Source organism: Sus scrofa, chromosome 8, assembly GCF_054392235.1.
Source record: "Sus scrofa isolate SSC_HxYL_T2T_F1_AM1 chromosome 8, Sscrofa_HxYL_maternal_Yorkshire_Landrace_v2.0, whole genome shotgun sequence".
In the NCBI taxonomy this organism is placed as follows: Eukaryota; Metazoa; Chordata; class Mammalia; order Artiodactyla; family Suidae; genus Sus; species Sus scrofa.
The window spans coordinates 31,955,914-31,978,013 of record NC_139390.1 but is presented as its reverse complement, the minus strand read 5'-3'; the positions used below and the strand labels follow the sequence as shown (position 1 = coordinate 31,978,013).

General features: G+C 44.9%; 1 protein-coding gene across 50 annotated transcripts in view; it reads left to right on the top strand.

Moving 5' to 3' along the window:
* Positions 1-22,100, top strand: part of APBB2 (amyloid beta precursor protein binding family B member 2) — a 380,374-nt gene that overhangs the window by 246,868 nt on the left and 111,406 nt on the right. For 27 of the 50 annotated variants that reach the window (XM_084971885.1, XM_084971865.1, XM_084971881.1 and 24 more), the window contains one exon: positions 15,637-15,845. In XM_084971885.1, the coding sequence (XP_084828011.1) occupies positions 15,637-15,845 (209 nt within the window). The remainder of the gene's footprint in view (positions 1-15,636; positions 15,846-22,100) is intronic. The other 23 variants (XM_084971889.1, XM_084971870.1, XM_084971863.1 and 20 more) reach the window with 1 other exon arrangement.

Sequence of the window (22,100 nt, the reverse complement as noted above, 5' to 3'; positions counted from 1 at the left end):
TGGCACCCCCTCCCTTTCTGACCCCTAGGAGTCTTAGCGCGCATGTGTAATTGGGGAGCTGTCCTTGACCCCAGGAGTGATTGAAGTGGTCATCTTATCTTTCTGGTCCCGCAGAGCTCAGCTCCTGCCATTAACTTTCTCCTTGACGTGTCAAAGAGAAGCAAGGCCCAATTTACTCGGCCTGACGAGTGTCAGCTGTCCTCAGCCCAGGGGCCCATCTACCTCCTACCTAAGAATGATGGGCTCCCAGGGCGTCTCCATTCCCTCTGCACCACAGATAATCTCTCAGGGAACACTCAGGCTCGGACCCTCTGGCGGAACTGTGTGAGGAGGCCTGTGAGCTCTGCACTTGTGTTCCTGGGTCACAGCGTAGGTATATTACCTGTTTTTAAAAAAAAAAAAAACAAATCATCTCATTTTCATTGATGGCTGTACTTTTATATAATTTTGGTCAGTGGAAAATACAGCATTGCATCAAAGTATGACTTTTATTTTTAAGGAGTCGCTAGCCAACTCAATTCTGGTAAATATATTTCTCAGACCCAGTGGCCATGAAAGTGGTCAACTTTTCCAAAATGACCAGTTGGAATTTGGACCAAGTGCAAGTGTAAACTTTATCCAAAAAAAAAAAAAAAAAAAAAAAAGCAATTCTTACTCTATCAATAGAGAAGATTATATATATATTTTAATGAATTAGTCATTTTATATATATATATTTTTAATGAATTAGTCATTAAAGCAGAAAGTGGAAAGAGTTATTATGCTTAAGGAAAAAAAAAACATAGAAAATGTACCCTGAAAATGTCCTCTTGCTTTTAAAAATAGGGTATACTGTTTCTTCTCCAAAGAGGATTAAAAATAAATAAATAAAACAAAAATACAGTGTTTTATTCACTCAGCTGCTTTCCAGTCCTGGCTCCATGGTTAGGTACTTTCCACCGTAATATTTTCTAAAGGAGGAATAAGTGCTTTCTGTTCATTCCTCAAAGCTCATCTGTGACACAGGAAGACACACAATGCTTGGTTCTGCAAGGAAGGAAACACAAACAACCGTCCAGAGTGAATTCGCCACATAGTCACACACTGGGCCCTACTGATCTCTGCCTATTCGCCTGCAACAAGGAAGACGTTGACAGGGCATCACATTCACTTGCTTCCCAGGAATGTTCCTCTGCCCCCACTTCTGAGATGAAGGCTCATCTGTGTGTGATGAGCAGCGTCTTCTCTCAAAAGGCCTTCAGGTTATAGCAGTTTCTTTTAGAGAGAAAGTAATGGGGAGAGTTGAGGAGGCAGAGGCTTAGAAGTCGCAGAATTCAAGAAAAGATAGGCCATCATTTACAGATGGACACTAACCACCAGGGGATCTAGAAAGAGGGAACTGGAGCTAACTCAGAACAGAAACTTTGTATGAATCAGAGCTTTCACACGTGAGAGGCTTAGATTTTTTGAGATGAGGAAGAAGAAACCTATTTCTGCAGCATAATACATTTGGCCTCCTTCCCAGACACCCCGCAGATAAGAAACCTCTAATGCTTCAAGAGCATTTTTCTAGTAGGAAAATGACTTTAGCACAATGCCAGGGATTCCAGGCCTAGTGGGTTAACCAATACATTTGCGGGTGAATAAAAACTAGCCAACTGTGATTCTCCTCTCTTTCTGGATGGCATAGCAAAGTAGAACTCAGCTGGACTCAGCAGGCAGCTTAGTGGCCACACCCCTATTTTCCCTTCCTTCTCTCCCTCCCTTTTTCTTCCTTTTCATCCTCTGCTTTCCTGGAGCTCATATTCATATAGGTATTGTCTAGGCAGCCTCTGCATTTTCAGAGAATAAGATATGAAGAAAAGGGGGCCACTCCCAGCTACATCCACTTACTTTCGGAAAACTTACTTTGCATGCCCACTGTGTGTGAGGCATGTCTGTGGTACATGGGTCGCTTAAAATAAAAAGAACAAGCCTGATCTTGGCATTAAGGAAATCTCAACCCATTTAATTTGTAATTAGTGGCCTCTCTGTGACACATTTTCTGAACTTTCTGCTATTGAGGACCCACCCCTTAAAGACCAGATAGTTCCACATCCTAATCTTTAAAGAAGTCCATCCAAACTTTGAGTGCTAATTTATTGTTTGAGATTTTTGAGAATAATTAGTCAGTTTACTTGTCCTTTCCTGGAATTTTGGCTCCATTACCTAATATTGTCTTATGCTAGATTCTATTTTGAGACGTGCAAGAAAAATGACACTTCTACACGTGCATCCCTGGCAGATGGGATCCACAAATACCCCTGCCTCTTTTCTGCCAGTAGCCTCGGCGTCTTTGAAAAATTCCGAGCTCTGCGTGCCACTCTTTCATTGCTGGAAAAGTAAAACCAAGCTGTTGCACAGGTGGGCATCGGCTAATTGGATTGGCCATTTCGTTTTCCCCCAGAGAATCTTTGCTTTTGCCTCCTGACCTAGAAATGAAAGGAGTGGGGGCAGGAGGACGGTAGAGATCAAAGAATCAAAAGCCTTGAATCAAATGAATGACAGAATGTTGCTTGTGGTTGGTTGAATCCTAATAGATTTTTATTTTCTGAGGTTTGTGAACAATGAGGCCAAACACGGTGTCTGGATTTGGTATTTTTTTATGAGTTGGCGATGAGGTTAAGACGCTTGGGTTGGTGGTGGTGAACATGAATGAATGATAACCAATGAGATTATATTCCTACAATATGCTGTTTTGGAGAGTGCCGGGGATGTTGGGAGTCGGGAGGCTCAACTGAGCCTCTGTGATTTAGATGCCTGTAAGTTTGGTGTTAGATGTGCAGCTGCAAAGCTAATCCATTAGAAGCTGTCTCTGGAGTTCCCACCATGGTGCAGTAGAAACGAATCCGACTAGGAACCATGAGGTTTCGGGTTCCATCCCTGGCCTCAATCAGTGGGTTAAGGACCCGGGGTTGCCGTGAGCTGTGGTGTACGTCACAGACGCAGCTCCGGTCCTGCACTGCTGTGGCTCTGGTGTAGGCTGGTGGCTACAGCTCTGATTAGATCCCTAGCCTGGGAACCTCCATATGTTGCAGGTGTGGCCCTAAAAAGACAAAAAAAAAAAAAAAAGAAGAAGAAGAAGAAGAAGCTGTTTCTTTCTTTCCTAGGTCTTGAATTCAGTTTTCTGCCATTAGATGAATGAGTTGGGATCAACTTCAACTGCTAGTAGTAACACAGGACTCTAAAATAACAGTGGCTTTATTACCATAGAAATGTATTTCCCTTTCACATAGAAGCCTGGCACCAGCAGTTGACTGATATAGTGGCTCTGTTCCACACAGACCTCGCCAACCCAAATTCTGTAGCCATGCTATTTCCAGCATCCCTAGGGCATAGCCAGTGTACTCGTGGTCTGAGGCGGCTAGTCTGTTCCAGAAAGCAAGAAAAAAATGTGCCTACCATTTTTATAAGGAAGGCCCTTAGAAGCTGCCCTATAGCCCTTGTACCTATACTTAGGATGTTACCTGCGTGGCCACATCTAGCTGCAAGGGAAGCTAGGAAATGTACAGTGGATTCTGGATGAGTGTAAAAAGGAAGAAGATATTGGATACTTTTTAAAAACTGACTTTATTGAAGTATAGTTGATTTACAATGTTGTGTTAGTTTCTGCTGTACAGCGAAGTGATTCATTTCTATGTGTATATTTTCTTTTTCATATTCTTTTCCATTATGCTTTAATCGAATATTATTCCCTGTGCTATATAGGAGGACCTTGTTGCTTATCCATTCCGTATGTAATAGTTTGCAGCTGCTAATCCCAAACTCCCAATCCTTTCCTCCCCACCCCCCCTTCCCCCAGCAACCACGAGTCTCCATGTCTGTGTATCTGTTTTTGTTTCATTAATAAGTTCACTTATGTCATGTTTGAGAATCCGCATATAAGTGATGTCATGTGGTATTTGTCTTTCTCTGTCTGATTTACTTATAATCTCTAGGTCCATCCACGTTGCTGCAAGGACATCGGATATGGATGAACACCTTGCAATGTCTGCTGCCTTATTTATGAGCCCCAAACATCAGGCTTCTCATAGCACAGAATGATTTGCCCAGTGAACTTTATTATTTAAGAAAAAAAAAGTTTACACATAATCACCTATTATATAACATGACTACAATTTAGAACAAGATTTCAAAATAAAAGCACCTAGTTGTGATGTGAAACCATCATCACTTACTGCCTTTCTACTTCCAGTGCTGCTCACCACATGCTAAGTTCCTCTTAGATTTAGTGCTTAGGAAAAAGTTTCTTTTTTTGGTAAACTTCTTTTATTAGATAACTCAAAGTGTAAATTTTAGGGGCAGAACATTAAATTTCTCCTCTATTTTCTCACGTTATTTTATTGGTTCAAATACATTTATATCTTTTATGTAAGCTGCTTCAAATGGTCTTAATTTAGGTGGAGAATAACTATGTCAGAGGAGTAATAAAAAATAGCTTTTACCCTGATCCTCTTAAATGTGTTTAAAAGTTAATCTCAGAAACACATTTCTCTGAACTCCTCCATCCCATCCATAGCCTAAAAACCCTGTTTTACTTTTTATATCAAATATATTAAAGCTTGTCCACCAACTGCTCTGGTCATACAGAACAAATTACTTCAGTTATGCTGATTTTTCTTTAAGGGCACTTAACCTTTAAAAATATACTTAACAAAGAAAATGGTTTCCAAGCAAAAAAATACACCGAGATTTCTCCACAGTTAATGGCAACCAATTTCCCAGCCTTGGTCAAGTTATGTAAACATTGCTGAAATTTGTTTCTTCACCTGGGAATAGTATGTCCTGTACTTGTCCTAAGATTTTGTGGGCTCAGATAAGATCAAATTAGTTACACCACTTTGAAACTTCTGTCGTGCTCTAGAAGTGCATGCTTTTGTTCTTGTGTCAGAAATAAAATACACACATACACATTTGAACCTATGGGAGTATAATTCTATATGGTCTACACATAGATTTTCTTTTCTTTCTTTTTTTTTTTTTTTTTTTTGTCTTTATAGCACTGTACCCGCAGCATATGGAAATTCCCAGGTTAGGGGTCTAATCGGAGCTACAGCTGCTGGCCTACGCCACAGCACAGCAGTTTGGATCCAAGCTGCATCTGCGCCTGTACCACAGCTTACGGCAGTGCTGGATCCTTCATCCACTGAGAGAGGCCAGGGATCGAACCCGAAACCTCATGGTTTCTAGTTGGATTTGTGTCTGCTGCGGCACAATGGGAACTCCCTAGATTTTCATTTTTAACAAGATGGCACCCAGATTTCCTGTTGTGGCTCAGTGTTCCCGAATAACATCCATGAGGATTTGAGTTTGATCCCTGACTGTGCTTGTGGGTTAAGGATCCAGTGTTGCCTTGAGCTGTGATATAAGTCACAAACCTGGCTCAGATCCCACATTGCTGTGACGGTGGTGTAGACCAGCAGCTGCAACTCCTATTCAACCCCTAGCCTGGGAACCTTCATATGCCGCAGGTACAGTGCTAAAAAAAAAAAAAAGAAAAGATGGCACCCACTTCAACTTGCTCTTTTAATGTGCTCATAAAAGGCCAAATTGTAGTTGGAATTGTCGTATACTTTGTCGATATCCTAGCTTCTCAGTAATCATCTTTTGTCCTAATACTTAATATAGGTGGGAAGTCAGTTCCTGGCATGCCACCACTTAGAGTAATAATGACCTTGAAGTTGGTCAAAGCAACCCCTGGAATAGCCCCCACCTTGTCTTCATTGCCCTTGTGTACCAGCCTGAGGAGGACCACAGCTCCAAAGGAAAAGTGTGTTGAAGACCCTGCCAGGATGCTGGAAGAAAATTGGCTTTATTTAATATACATTCAAACCTGTCTACCTTGAAAGAGTAGGGTGCCGATAGTAATAGTAATTGTATCTGTCCAATTGCATGGAAACCGAAGAAAGAGTTCCCACCCCACGTGGTATTTGGTCTTCTCTTTTCCACCTGCTCACAGTGAAAATAATCAGAAGAAGGTGTGTGGTTGGGCTGACTGCAGATGTGGCAGCTGGACACATTCTCTGAGTGATACTGTACAGTTACCCTTTGCTAAACCTCCCAGTGATCAGAGATTTTCCTGTTACTCTGTGTTTAGGCACTAAATACCCAAACTGGAGAGCAAAGAATATTAGGGCTGACTCGTTGATCTTCTTGCCAAACCTGGATAATCCTGTCTGGTACCATGGAACAGGATGCATTGCTGTTATTCAGTAGCTGAGTAGTATAGTCAGACAGCTGGAGGCAAAAGCAAGAAACCTTCCCAGAAATTTTATATAAATATATTGTGATCTTAATTTTTTACCAAGTTGCTGCACCCATTCTCCACCTTTTTTTTTTTTTTTTTTTTTAATTTTATGGCCACACCTGTGGTATAGGGAAGTTCCTAGGCCAGGGCTTGAATCTAAGCCACAGCCACGACCTCGGCTACAGCGGTAGCAATGCTGGATTCTTTAACCCACTACTCCAGGCCGGGGATCAAACCCGCACCTCTGCAGCAACCTGAGCCACTGTAGTCAGATTCTTAACCCACTGTGCCATGACGGGAACTCCCTGTTCTCCATTTTTAATTGTGATTTAGACTTGAAATTTTGGAGATTTGTTGGTTTCAGCTAAGGTATTTACCAGCACTTCTTAAAAACAAAACAAAACAAAACAAAATTGGGGTGGTTGAAGTGACCTGTAATTTTCTTAAAGTAAAATATGAATCTCAAGTTTTAAGGTTTTATTTTTACTTTTTGGGGGTGGGGATGACTCTTTTTTAGATCCTTTTTTTTTTTTCTCCTTAGGTCTACACCTGTGGCATATGGAAGTTCTCAGACTAGGGGTCGAATTGTAGCTGCAGCTGCAGACCTATGTCACAGTGACAGCAACACTGGATCCAAGCCACACCCATGGCCCACTCTGCAGCTTGCAGCAACACCAGATCCTATCCCCACTGAGTAAGGCCAGGGATCAAACCTGCATCTTCACAGACACTATGTCCAGCTCTTAACAGGTTGAACCACAGTGGGAACTCCTTGGGGGGAGTACCTCGTAAGCCTGTGTCTTCTCAGTAGTGGGTCATCAGTTGTGCTCTCTTGTACTCTGTGTACATTCTAAAAGGAAAGAGGGTTCTCAGTTGTATTTCATATTATCTTAAGATTTTAATATCTCCTTTTATAACTTGTAAGAAAATGAATGTTCTATTGTATATGTGTTTCAAATGAGACCTTCTTTTGCTATTGAAAATATTATGAGAGGGAGTTCCTGTCGTGGCTCAGTGGTTAACGAATCTGACTAGGAACCATGAGGTTGCAGGTTCGATCCCCGGCCTTGCTCAGTGGGTTAAGGATCCCACATTGCCGTGGCTCTGGTGTAGGCCGGTGGTTACAGCTCCGATTAGACCCCTAGCCTGGGAGCCTCCATATGCCGAGGGAACGGCCCAAGAAATGGCAAAAAGACAATCAATCAATCAATCAAATAAAATATTATGAGAGTTCCTGTCATGGCTCAGTGGTAACGAATCTGACTAGTATCCATGAAGTTGCGGTTCGATCCCTGGCCTCGCTCAGTGGGTTAAGGATCCAGCAACACCATGAGCTGTGGTGTAGGTTGCAGATGTGGATTGGATACCACATTGCTGTGGCTGTGGTGTAGGCCAGCAGGTGGAGCTCTGATTCGACCCCTAGCCTGGGAACTTCTATATGTCTTGGGTGTGGCTCTAAAAAGTCAAAAAAATAAAATATTCAGTCGTAAGGGCATATGATTAACTTATATGTATGTATAGGTATGAACAGATGGATGGAGATTTATAAATACCAATTTTCCCTCTGGATAATTTTTAGCAGCTTCTATCTCACTCATGCCCTTTACTTTTAAAATTTGTCTTTGCAGAGTCCCCTTGACTCTGTTTTGATTTTGGGTAGCAGTCTGTGAACAGAGAGGCATAATTTCCCTCTTATTTTCCACCATCATCGGATCAGTTCCTATTTACATCCTTTCTGAGGCCGTGAGGTAGAGCAGAAGCCATCTCAAAAGAAAGGTGTCTTAAATAACAAAGCAGTCTTCATAAACTATTTGGTTCTGATGTCATTCTGCTTCTTTAATGGCCCAACTTCATGGCATAAAGCAGCCACATGCTGATTAAAGAGGTGCCACAGACTCAAACCAGTGTGTTCTCCTGTCATTTGCTGTTTCTGAATTGACATGTGAGTGACCAGTGTTGTCATCTACTTTTTTTGATCTAAATGAAAACATATTCAGTGGTGGCAAACTCTCAGAAGTCTTAGTTTTCCACTGAGTTGATGCCATTTCAAAAATGTTTTGTATTACAGAGTATTTTTCCCCAAAGCCACATTTGAATGAAGTAATTTACAGTGGGTAATAACAGACATTTACTGAGTCGTTATAATGTGCTTGCCTTTGCGCTGGGCACTGCATTCCACATCAGCCTATGGCATAGGAGCTGTCATCAGTTCTATCATAGTAAGTAGATAGGCCATTAGAAATTAAGCTGTCTGTCCGAGGTCACATAGCTAGCCAGCCTTGGAGCTGAGATTCAGGACTGTTGGCTGACTCCAGAGTTCCCCGTCTGCGATAGAAATATGGCCCTGGAACGACTTTTGTAGAGTAGACCCAGCAAAGACTATGTCCCCAGTGAGTTTAAATTAAGAAATTTTGTGTTGATCTCATGCCATAATACTTGACAAAAATACACAAAGCATGTAGCATTACAAGGCCCAAATTTAAGAACATTTAAATAGTGAGTGAGTTCTTGGATTTTTTTTTTTTTGCTTTTAGGGAGGCTCCTGTGACATATGAAAGTTCCCAGGCTAGGGGTGGAATAGGAGCTGCAGCCACCAGCCTACACCACAGCCACAGCAACGCCAGATCTGAGCCTTGTCTGTGACCTACACCGCAGCTCACAGCAGCGCCAAATCCTTAATCCACTGATCAAGGCCAGGAATCGAACCTGCATCCTCATAGATATTAGATTCATTTCTACTGTGCCACCAGGAACTCCCAGTTCTTGGAATATTTAGGCAGGAATCTTTAACAGAAAAATCCTCAGCTCCAAAAACTCCCTATTTCAAGGACACTAAAAATCTTAATATTATTTTGGGGAAAATATAGGGCAAAGTGTTAGAAAATCAACATTCCCCAAACTGTGGAGTTTTATTACAACTGTAAAAAGAATGCGACCCTGGGAAAGCTCAACTGAGTACAATCTGTAATTTTTTTGAGACCGTGATAGACTCTTCAGGGTCCCAAATAAGCCTTGCGAATAAATACCAAGAAATAGCAGAGGCCCTGAAATTACTTTTGGCAAGCTTTCCTGCCCTCTGTCTGGCCGGCCGGTGGGTCAGAATCCTGAGAGCTCCCAGATTTGGGACATTTGGGGCTGATTCCCAGGCCTCCAGAGTCACTGTTTTTGCCAGTCCCTTTGGCTGAGGACAGTTTCCCACTAGGTTCTGGGCAGCCCATGTGTGCTGCCTGGAAGCCTCAGCAAACCTGCAGTACCTGGTCCAGAGCTGGAGGCTTGGCTCCGCGCTTTCATCTTCAGACATCAGTGACGAAGCTGGAGGGGATGCAGAGCCTTCTTGCTGTCTTCTCACAACAGAGTTCTGGGTCCAGGAGAAATGAAGGGACTAAGTAGTGAGTTGGGAAGAAGAGAGAGGGGCAGCAGAAGCAGATCACCCATGACCAGAGAAAGCATTCCAAAGCTAAATTCACATGGCGTGGATGAAGGCATCCAGCCCCCTCAGGAATAAGCATTGCTCCACGGAGTAGCTGGCAGCTGCTGCGACCAAGACTTGGGAAGAGCGAGGTTTTGCTTCTCGAAGAATGGGAGCATGGCGCAGACTTCGCTTCTGATTTTGAAAACACAGACCACACAGAGCTTCAAGAGTTTTCCTTTGCATAGAGGATGAATCCTCAGCCCTTATGGCCTTAAATCTTATCCTAGACCACTCACCACTCATTCCGGTGACTTTCAGTTGTCATGACAGGACAGGCTCTTTCCTGCCACTTGGCCTTTGCACTTCCTGTTTGCTCTTCCAGGAACGCTGTTCTCTTGTCTCTTCCAAAGCTGCCGCCTTCTAGTCTAGGGTGACACTGTTGCTTTCTCAGACCCTCCTGTCCAAATTGCCCACCCTATCCCCCAGACGCAAGTGATCCCACGACCAAAATTGCCTCTTTTATTCATGACTGTGTTCTCAGCTTCCAGAACAGTGCTTGGCGTTTATAGGAGGCTCTCGATGCGAAAGAATGAATGAATGATTGAATGTAATTTCCAACTTCTCTTCTGTGGAGGCAGTTAGATGAAGTTTGGTGGAAAGGAATGATTACCTTCTGTTTCCCTAGACCACTGGGTCTTAAAAGTGTGCTCCCAGAGTTGCCTGTGGCTCAGCGGGTTAAGAATTTGGCCCTGTCACTGCCGTGGTGTGGGTTCCATCCCTGGCCCCGGGAACTTCTGTATGCTGTGGGCGTGGCCAAAAAAAAAAAAAAAGTGTTCCTTAAACCAGCAGCCTGAAACCTGGGAACTGTTAGAAATGCAAATTCCCTGGCCCCACCCCAGAACAACTGAGTCAGAAGTTGGAGAGAGGCGGGCGGCCAGGTGGCACCCAGCAATCTGTGTTCTAGCAGGTTCCCTCTGACCGCGACGCTTGAAAACCACTGCTATCTCAGGTCAGGGCTGCGTCTGATGGCCCCTGCACCCCCAGCCCTGGAGCAACGCCTGGCCCAGAGTAACCAGGAAGTATTTGTTGAGTGGCTTTATGTGTGTCCTCCCCGCCCTCATCGTCCTCACCCCCTGCCGTACACACTGAATGCACTGGGCACACAAATGTCAGGAAGGGAGAAGGTGCCATTCAGAGGACCGAAGGGAGCCCTTCCGCGCCCTGCACCACAGACGTTGTCAAATTTAGAATCCCAGTTCACCCACCCCTCCTGCCTGTGGCCTCCGGAGTCGGAGGGGAAATTTCCAGCTGCTGCTAGATGCTAATTTGTTTTCATTTGACCCTTCGGTGGTTCCTGCCAGTGAGTCCAGGGCAGAGCGTCATTAGAGGCAGGCGTGCCTCACGCAGAGCCCAAGGGGGCGCAGAGCCAGTCGCAGGGGTGGGGCCTGGCCAGCACCGGCGCCCCAGGCGGCTGGAGGGGGCGGGCCTTGCTGCTCACGGATGGACTAATTGTTCCTCGGCCAAGTAGTGCTCTTGGCCCAAGAGGCTCCCAGCACAGGAGGGACTTTCAGGGGCTCTCAGCCTTGCTATTTTTATACTGACTTCCAGGCTCTGCTTCTGGACCAAAACTGCAAACAGCGACGTGGGCCCCAGAGCCACTTAGAAAGGATACCCAACTCTAGCTTTTTCTTCCTGCTGATGAACTGTGTCGTGTTCCCTCCTCTCCTAGAAGAGGGTGCCTTCAGCAAGATGCAGTGATGACAGGAGACCCTGAGGCTTCTTAGGTGTGAGGCCTTGTAGGGAAGGAAGGGGGAGGCCGAGCTGGGATCCTAGTCTCTGCTCTGTGCCTGGGGGTGGAATCTGATCCTCAGGCTTCTGCTGGGAGGGGTGACAGATCTTGGGACCACACGCTATGGCTGCCTGGGTTTACTGGGTGCAGAATTGGGGAGGGAGTTACTGAAGGGAGGGCCCCATGCAGAGCCTACCTCAGAAGCGTCCTTTCACCGATACACCCAGACAGGGCTCAGGGCCAGCGTCCAGGGTGGACCTGGGTGCCCTCAGTTCCTTAAACCTTGTTCAGGTCAGCTGGCCGGTCTCATGGCCTCAGACTTGAAGCCATTGTGTTCTTTCGTTTCCATCCCTGTGTCTTCACCTTTGAACTCCCCCAAGCTGACTGTAACTGATTTTTCTCAGGTCTCTGAAAAAGTAACATCTGTTTCTACACAGGGACATGGTTTTACACACACACACACACACACACACACACACACAGGGCTTTAAACCAAACTGCTGTCCTCTCTGAGCCTCAGAAATGGGATAACAATAGTGTGGCCTTCATAGGGCAGCGGTGGACACTCCAGGAGCTCCTGCAGTAAAGGAGCTGGGTAATTCAGCCCATGGTCCCCATCAGCATCCTGGCACTTTTGCTCTTGTTAACGGTGCTGGTGTTACTGACTCCTGAGAACCTCATGGCAGCTTAAGGAGAGCTTGGGTTTTAGCCTTAAAAGGCCCAGAGTTTTGTCCTGGCTAGCTCTTATTCTCCCCACCCCATCCCCACCCCCTGGCTTCTAGTAGGATTGATGCGAGCATTCAGCGGATTCTTATTTTCAAGGAAAATCATATATACAAGACTGATATTTAAAACCAGTAAAAATGGTGCTGCTACAGCAGAAGGCTCTGGGCAGACCTGGAATTCCACCTCGCTGTATCTCTCCCAGTTTGATAAGGTTTGAAAACCACTGACCTGTTGAATAAGGTCCAAGGTGCTTATTTAAATGTGTACATAGTATTATGTAGGAAATGAAAGCAAATTGGAGCTATGAAGATTAAACAAAATGAGGCGAAATGGCATGGAGACACCCCAAGAGGTATATGTCTTACTGTTCCCTTGAAACCTGTCACTAAAAAAAAAGAATTGAAATCTCAACTCTAGCCCAAGACTCTCTCCAGTATCATACGTATTTCTTTTTGTCCGTAAGAACATCCACATACGCCATCAAGGAGGTAGACGTTGCTCCTAACTAGAAGCTACTATTTCTGAGCCTTTGTGACATTGCTCTGTTTATGACATTGCCCAGAATTTGTTTCTTCAGAACTCCTCTTTTGCTGAGTACCAAGTTCAGTTCCCATCACTTAGGCCTTCATTTGTTCATTCATTTCTCTTTCCTTCTTTATTCATTCTTCCTTCCTCTATTCCTTTTTTCCACCTACCCATCTGTCCTCCCATCCATCCATTGACCGTCTATCCACCATTCATCCAACTCTCTGTCCTTGAACACCTGCCAGGCTAGGTGTTGGGGGTGTGATGGTGAACCTGAGAGCGATGATGTGTGCTTGCCCTCACAAAGCTTATGTATTCCTTACAACCATGTAGGGTGATATGTGTATAAATGATTCTGAATCCTTTGCAGACAATAATAATACCACATACAATTATTTGTTAATAATATTGCAGCCGTGCCCAGCTTCCATCTTCATCAAGTTTTAGCCATGGAATAAGTCCCCTTTTCATTTTTATTCCAACCAAATCTTGGCAGAAATTCAGAATATAAGCCCAATACATTCTGGTTGAAGACCGAACAGCCCAATTGCTGCCTTGCAGCCCACGGCCCCTCTCAACACTTCATACAGGCAGACCTGAGGGCTGCTGACCTTGGTCTCTGTCCTTGGTTTGATAAGACTGTTCTTATTGGTGGTGTGGAGCTATTCCTCATATATGCCCACGTTCCAGCCATAGAGACAATGAGGGTAAATGCGTAAATTCAGGCCCTCAGATCTTAAACACCACAGAAATGTTGACTAACAATTTCTTTCTGTCATTGTAGTTTCTATTTTGAACTTGTTGTCTGAGTCACTAGGATTGGACAAGGGACCACACTTCAAAGGGTGTTTTCCAGCTTAATTCTGAGACCAGTGTATTTTCCCATCCCACTTGAAATATTGAAAATTACATAAGAGCAGAAACAACCCTCCTACCCCATAAAAAGGATCCAGGACCTTGGAGTTCCCATCGTGGCTCAGCGGAAATGAATCTGGCTAGCTAGCATCCATGAGGACTCAGGTTCAATCCCTGGCCTCGCTTAGTGTGTTAAGGATCTGGCGTTGCTGTGAACTGTGGTATAGGTCGCAGATGTGGCTCAGATCCCTCGTTGCTGTGGCTGTGGCATAGGCTGGCGGCTGCAGCTCTGATTGGACCCCTAGCCTGGGAACCTCCATGTGCTGCTGGTGCTGCCGTAAAAAGACAAAGACAGAAAAAAAAAAGGAGACAGGACCAAGGAGTGTATACACATTTGTTCCGCATTGTTTCTGAAAGATTTGGGTAACTTGAAATTATTTAATCATGCTTCATTTCCTGTGGGGGGAGGGGAAATTTCCATCATAATCTGAGACAAGTGGCAGTTAGTTTTGCCTCTGGCAGATTTAAATGAGAAAAGTGAATGCTGGGATGCCAGACAGCTGCCTGAATGCACATCTGTGTCTGCAGTCTTAATCCGCTCCCTTGTTTGGTTTCTCTCTTTCTTGTTGCGCAGTAGCAGCCTTAGTGATGCCTGCCCCCCCATGATGCAGTGACATTTGCGCAGTCCATGGCCTGCTTGCTTTCTCATTTGACTTGCTGTAATGGCTCTGGCCTCATGTGAGTGACCACATAGGAAAAGGCGTGATCCTTAGCATCAGGTGATCCCAGATGTGGAGCCCACGTTTGTTAAGTGTTTCTTCCTGTGTATGTTCGCTGCTGCCTGGGATTCCTCCGTGATGCCAACCCCATGGATTTCTCCCTGGACTTCCGCTTCTCTCTCCTTTCTTCTCTAGCACTTGATTTATTTATTTTTATTTTTTATTTTTCTGTATGGCCAAGCCATGGCACATAGAAGTTCCCTGGCCAAGGACTGAATCTGAGCCGCAGCTGTGACCTACACCACAGCTGCAGCAACTGTGGGATACACCATAGCTGCAGCAACTGTGGGATCCTTTAACCCACTACACTGAGCTGGGGATTGAACCTGCGCCTCCACTGCTACCTGAGCTACTGCAGTCAGATTCTTAACCCACTGCACCACAGTGGGAACTCCTTCTCTAGCACGTTAACCTGTTCATATTCAGCTCAAAGAAGGCCAAAAATGAGATTGTTTTAAAAAAAGCTAATAGTTCTGCAGTGAACTAATAAAATATTGCTGTCAGCCAGAGATGGCTGAAATTGCCCTGTAGATATATTTTATTTGCCCCCCCGCCACAACTCACAGTGCTTAAAAAATTATTTGAATTCAGAAGCCTTTGAACTTTGCACTTCCTTACCAGTTAGCCACAGTCCCCACCATTCTCTATTGCACTCCGTACCTACCATCCTTCATGTGTTTACATTACTGGCCTGTATTAGAGTCAGTCTAGTCCCTTCTTAAAATTCCAAAGATTTTTCAGTCTGTCCTCCTTGGATGTCTTGGGTGTGCAGCTTAGAATTCTGGAGTATTACGGAAGACATGCTACTTTGTAGATGTTTATAATCAAGTGGAAAGAGTTCTTAAAGCAAATGAAAGTTCTAATTCTAGTACTCGTTTATAGCAAGCAGTTAAATTAGAGTTGAATTCATTACTGGGAATGGTAAATGATCCCAACCAGTAAATCTTACTAGCTTGCAGAGGAACACAGATTTGTGTGTAACCTCGCCAGTTTTGCTTGGGTAGTTGACTCTGACTAAAGGAGCTTTAGCTGGTTCATAGGGTTCTTGGAGCTTCAGACAGCTCGATCATGGGTCCTTATATCCATATTCTCAAGCATCCACCTACCAGTTCTTTCCACGTTTCTTTCCGCTTAATTACTTTGTGTTCCTAGGATGGCTTCAGTGCTCATCTGAGCCCTGGACGCATCTGCCTATGAAATTCGCCTGACTGTTGGTACCGAAATGGGAAGACTGTAATTGTTTCCTCTTTTAATAAGACCCTCTCTCTTTTTTTCCATTTTCCAGCAGATGTATGGAGTGATCACTCCTTTCAGACCGATCCAGATTTGCCGCCGGGCTGGAAGAGAATCAATGACATCGCTGGGACCTACTATTGGCACATACCCACAGGGACGACTCAGTGGGAACGCCCTGTCTCCATCCCAGCAGATCTTCAGGGTTCTAGGAAAGGGTCCCTTAGTTCTGTAACGCCATCTCCCACCCCAGAGAACGAGGTAAAATGAAGCGTCTTTTTAATGGCTTAGTAGAGTGGATGTAACTTGTGGTTTCTCTCTCGACTCACTGCTTCTGCCCCAACAGGTCATCAAGGTAAGCTTTCTGATTATCATGCATGTTGCATTGGAAACCTCCAAAACGCTTCCTCTTGGTCAGTAGTGTTAATACCATCTTTCAGAGATATTTTCATTTCTTAATGGCTTTTGGTTTCTTGAAACACCATTTCAGGTACAGAGAGTGAGAGAGGCTGATTAATGAGAAGTGGTTAAGGTTCCCTAGGGCTGACTGAGGCAGTGCTTTACTCTTTAGGTGCCACTGCACGGTGCTGGTTCCATAAAATATTTACACACGGAAGAATGTCTCCTGGCCAGACGTGTTATAATTACTGCACATCTTATTAATATCCTTGGGCTCATATGATTGCACAAAGAGAGTGTCTGCAAGAATAACTCTTGAGAGTCCTTAAATGCTTAATTTCTAACAAAAAAAAAAGGGTCTGTTTATTTAGCAGAAGTGACATTATTTTAGAAATAATGAGCAGCATAAATTTGTGCTATCCCTGAGGAAGAAATCTGATGTTTAAACAAAGAATTGAGGCATTAAAAAATTCCATCGCGGTATTTATTAGTACATGGATTCCTGCAGTGAACCTCTGTGAATCCTGATACAAAATCTTCATGAGAATTACAGTTGAAAAAGTCGCAGTTAAGTAATGGCATTTTTGGAAAAAAGAGGCTTGATCCCTGACACACAGGCATTTCTGCCTCTTTCTGACCACAGTCTTTTTGTTCTTTACACAACTCATTTTCTTTTACTTTGAGGACGGGGAAGGAATTTGAATGGCATCTCTTATTCCAAAGCTACTCCACGTATTTGCCGCTGTTATCACCCTTCCTGTCTTGAAAAGGAAACAGCATCCTGGGCTTATTTCCTTGCCCGTCTCTGGGAGAAGAGATAACTGAAGCCCAGTGGGTCAAGTGACCATGCAGGTGGCATCAGGGGCAGGCGTCCAGTTCTCCAGCTCCAGCTCCTGTGCTCTGCCAGTGCTGTGTCAATTTCCACCTTGCTGTGTGGTTTCCATTCTTCTCTCATGTTGCCAACCAGGCCATCGTGGTGGACGGAGCCTTATCCCTCCAAGAAACTTGTTAACAGGTGTATCGCATTTGGAGTTTCGGAGAGAGAGACTTGGAGTTCCCGTTGTGGCTCAGTGGTTAACGAATCCAACTAGGAACCATGAGGTTGCGGGTTCGATCCCCGGCCTTGCTCAGTGGGTTAAGGATCTGGTGTTGCCTTGAGCTGTGGTGTAGGTCACAGACGCGGCTCAGATCCCGTGTTGCTGTGGCTGTGGTGTAGGCCAGTGGCTACAGCTCCGATTCGACCCCTAGCCTGGGAAACTCCATGTGCTGTGGGCGCGGCCCTAGAAAAGACAAAAAGACAAAAAAGAAAAAAAAAAAAAAAAAACAGAGAGACTCACAGCCAGCACTCATAGACTAGTGGCTTCTTCAGATCAGCCTGTTAGTTATTTGCTTCGTACACATCCCCCCCCGCCCCCCCGTGCATAAGGCCTTCACTTAGTCAAAGAACTGAACAGATTTAAATGGCAATACATTAAATTCACAGGGGCAGAGGGATGGACAGATAAGTAGAGAGGAGAGAAAGGGGAATTCGGGAGGCGGGGTGGTGGAAGACCTGCCCTGCCTGCCACGTTCTCAGGTTGTGCAGATGCTGGCAGGGCCATTAAAGCAGAAGCACTAAGGGTGATCAAGTGTTTACAGCACCACCTTCCTGCCTTATCTCCTTCCTCCTCACGGAACCCTCTGCATCCGTCTGTATGCGTGTAGCTGGCTCTCCCTCTTACCCTTTGCAGTGCACACAGAGAGGTGAGGGAGCTGGCTCAGCATCACACACCTGCTGCTGCCTGGTGGAAGTGAACTTGAATGGAGGCCTGAATGGACCCCCACTCCTATCCCAGGCTTCACTCTGTGTGTATAGGGGGCTTGGAGAGCCTCACATCTCTTCCTCTCACCCCAGGGGAGGGCAGCGTTGTTCTAGAAAACAACCTCTCTTGATCGCATTGTCTCAGGGGCTAACAACAGTTGAAGAGAAATGATTATTCCCAATGCCATTCCTTTGATCCCTAAATAGACTCTACTTCACCTCATTTGGGAACATGAGAGAAAGCAAAATGTTAAGGGCAAGGAGAAACTTGTAACATGTCATGTTAGAAACGTGAATTTTGTACAGCTTTTTCCTGAGCTGGCTTTAAAGAAAAAAAATCAAATGAGTCGGTGCCAAATCTGTTGACGAAGCATCATGAAAGTTTAGGACCGAAGGCTTCCTTACAGTTTGAAAATTTTACATTTCACATTCCAAAGTTCACTGGGCGGGGGGACATACAAACGAAAAAAAAACAAAGTTCACTGGGGGGAGCGTTAAGCACGACACATCGTATTTCCCGTGCATACGCCAGCAGTTTTTTTGAAAGTTTATAAACTGACCGGGAAGCATTTTCTGCTGAAATTTGGCCCAAGATGATCTCCCTGCAAATCCATCAGTTTGGTCCAAATTACTTAGATGTTGCATTGGAGCGATGTGAAATATTTTGATGAATACCTGTCAGCCCGTAAGCCCATCTGACTTAGGCTCTTTCCCACTGAAGGTGTTGCCAAGTACCTTAAGAATGGAGTGTGGAGGAGAAAGTGGACCCAGAGCGAGGGAGGGTCAAATTGTTTGTCGGGTCCCTGATTGCTTCTTGGTCTCGGTTCTTGCTGCGTTGCTTCTGGAGACTGGGAGGGCTGAGCACTGACTCCCCAGGTGGGACAAAACCTATTGCATGAGAACCTGTAGCATTAGAACAGGCCAGTCTGTGATCATATTACTGATCTTGTTGACCCGATCAAGTAATCCTGACATTTTGGAGCTGGCAAGAACCTTCGAGAAGGGCCTAGCGAATGCCACAGCAATATCTCTCAGCCTTTGAGCCAAGGACTGTGGCCAGGACGACCTCTGGGGCTTGTAGAACATGCCGATTCCTTGGTCTTACCTTAGGCCACTGAGCTAGACTCTCTAAGGGGGAGCATCTTTATTATAAGCCGTCCAGATGATTCTATGATGAGTAAGTACAAGAGCTGGTCTTCTAGTGAATCCAGTCTCCCTGTTTTTAGTTCATACATTACTTCCTTTTAAATTCTTTGGCCTCATCCTAGCATCTCTTGGGAATTACTGTTCTCACCCGTCTCTTTGGAAAGCCCTTGACTCTTTATTCCATAGAGTCTCTTTGCAGTACTCTTACTTGTGGCGTGTCAGTCTCCTTCCCAGGGGGCTGGGACCTGTCCCCCTCAGCATGGGTCCCCAGCCCTGGCACAGTGCCGGGTATGTGGCGAAATTCATTAAATGTTTGCTGAATGAAGACGGAAACAGTTTCACAGCCGCAGGAGCTGTTGGTTGATGTGCTGTAGCAGCAGAGCCAGCACGAGAGCCCAGGTCTGCTGACTCTCCTCTGGTTTATAGTTTCTGAAGTGTGCCGCTGCACAGGGACGAATTGCACAAGCATTTGTCAATCTGTCTTCTAGTTAGATTGTTCTTTTTTTTTTTTTTTTTTTTTTTTTTTGGTCTTTTTGCCTTTTTTCTAGGGCCTCACCTGCGGAATATGGAGGTTCCCAGGCTAGGGGTCAAATCAGAGCTGTAGCCGCTGGCGTACACCACAGCCACAGCCATGCAGGATCCGAGCCGCGTCTGTAACCTACACCACAGCTCACGGCAACACTGGATCCTTAACCCACTGAGCAAGGCCAGGGACTGAACCCGCAACCTCATGGTTCCTAGTCAGATTCATTAACCACTGTGTCACGATGGGAACTCCAAGTTAGATTGTTTTTTTAACGTCTCCGGATTGTGTTTGCAAGATAGACCATAACTCTCTTCTTCTGATAGTGTTGCATCCAACAAAACACAGAAAGCGGTTTTTAAAGAAGGAGAAACTACAAGCACATGTATGGAACAGTGTTCGTTAGCATGGGCTGGCCTATTCCGTGGGATTCCAGAACTCCAGGTGCTCTGCTGTTTATCATCACGGCCACACGTACCAAGGCTCAGGTCTTGACCAAAGAGGATTAAGAAGGATAATTCATAACCCTTTCTGGTCCATAGGCCCTGAAACTTTTTATTCTTAGAAATGCCCTTGTTGTTTTTGCTGTGGGAAAAGTGAGAGGATGAGGACCCTGGCACTTCCTGGGCGTCTTCGGGCACCGGTCCCTGGGCTGAGGGCTCACATTCTTGACCTCATTCTGTCCACACTCTTCTTAGCCCTCTGTGTTCACAGAGCAGAGGCAGGATTTGAACCCGAGCTTCCAGCAGCCCCCCCCAGGAGCACGCGGAGGCGATGGGATCACGGCTTCCATTGACACCGCGGCTGAATGTTCATGAGTTGTCCTGTCCACCCAGCTGTCATCAGGTTCCATTCTCCACTCTTGCGTTTCGATGCCACTTCTTAGAGACATTCTTAGCACCTCATGGGGTCTTTCTCATCCCCTCAGACCCCATCCTCGAGAACATGGTGTTGACATTGTCAACGGATCAACTCTGGCATTGGCTTTGTTCCAGCAGAAGGCCCATGTATCATTTTTGTTCGATTTATGGACTTACTTTCTAAGATCCCAGAGGAGAAATAAGGAAGCTGAACACTCTCAGGTGTCCAGGCTGCACAGTCAGGTTCCCTTAGGGGGTCTGCCCTCGCCGAGCCTATGCTGGGTGGTCATGAGGGTCCTGGCGGGTGCCATGCTCCAGGTGCTGCGGCAGCCCCCTCTGTCTCTGAGGAGCAAGGGCTCCAGGGCTCTCCCAGCCCTGAGTGTCCCCAACAATGTTCAGGATAAGGGGTACTGCAGCCTAGGCAAGGTCAAGACAAGCAGCAGGAAGGAGAGTGTGTCCCCAGCTATAATCTGCCACCTGCCTCCCTCAGCTGTGCAAGGCTTTAGCTGCATTGCCTGCAAGTTGATCACTTGGGAGATTGTTGGTCCCGGAGGATGGTCTCTGTCCTTTCTTTACTGCCCTTTATCTCTGTCTTCGTGTCTGTCTTTCCCGGGGCCTGTTGCTCCGCCTGACTCTCCTCTTTCATTGTCTTCCTCTTTGTCTCTTCTCTTCTTTCATCACTCACTCCCAGATTTTCCGTAGAACCAAAGTATCTCTGTTAATTTCTTTTCTTTCTTTTTTTTGTTACTAGTTAAAGTGTCATATTCTTTCCTCTTAATTAAAAAAAATAGGAGTTCCCATTATGGCACAGGGGAAACGAACTCGACTAGGAACCACGAAGCTGTGGGTTCGATCCCTGGCCTTGCTCAGTGGGTTAAGGATCTGGTGTTGCTGTGAGCTGTGGTGTAGGTCGCAGATGAAGCTTAGATCCAGCCGTTGCATTTGACCCCTGCCCTGGGAACCTCCATGTGCCATGGGTGCAGCCCTAAAAAGCAAAAAAAAAAAAAAAAAAAAAAAAAAAAAAGATGTATATAATATATTGTTCGTCTAATGTGAAACAAATTGTTTTTGTCCTCATTGGCCTTGATTTTAAAAATGAAAAATTATAGTCACTTATGTGGAGGAGCAAATTTCTCATCTTTGATGTAAATGAAAATTTTAAAAATAAGAGGTTTAAAAAAAAGGTCTTTGGCCTGGTTGTGGCATATAATGTTAGTTTCCATTGTTCAAGTTTGAGGCTGAAGAGTTTCTTTAGGAATATTCATGTTATTTTAAGGTTTGGCAGAATCGCTGTATAGGACCCTTGTCTACTTCAATCTGTAAAAGGTGGTTGTTGGAAGTTTGCAAGCTGCCTCATGTCTGTGTGGCCTGAGAGCGCCATTCATACGATCTCAGAGCTATAATCCCTGTACTTCACAGGGATCCCTATGTTCAAAGAGTAAATGCTTAGAAAAATTTAAACACACGTGTCCAGAGAAGTGTTGAATTAAATGCCAAAGGCCTTTAAAAAGGCTTTTTTCGTCCACTCTCTATAATCCTAAACCCAGTGTCTTTTGAGTATAATTCCTGATCTCAGATTCCTTTTATCAAACACATACACTTTTTAAGTATTTCTTCATAAGAACACCATCATCTTGAGTCTTTCTAATTCATTATCTGATTACATTTTCAAGGTTCAACCTAAGTGAGAACCAAATATTGCTCACACGTAAATGGTGATAACAATTTGGGGCCAAGTAGTCTTGTTTTCTTTTTTAAAAAAGAAACTTTAGCTTAAAATTTTATTT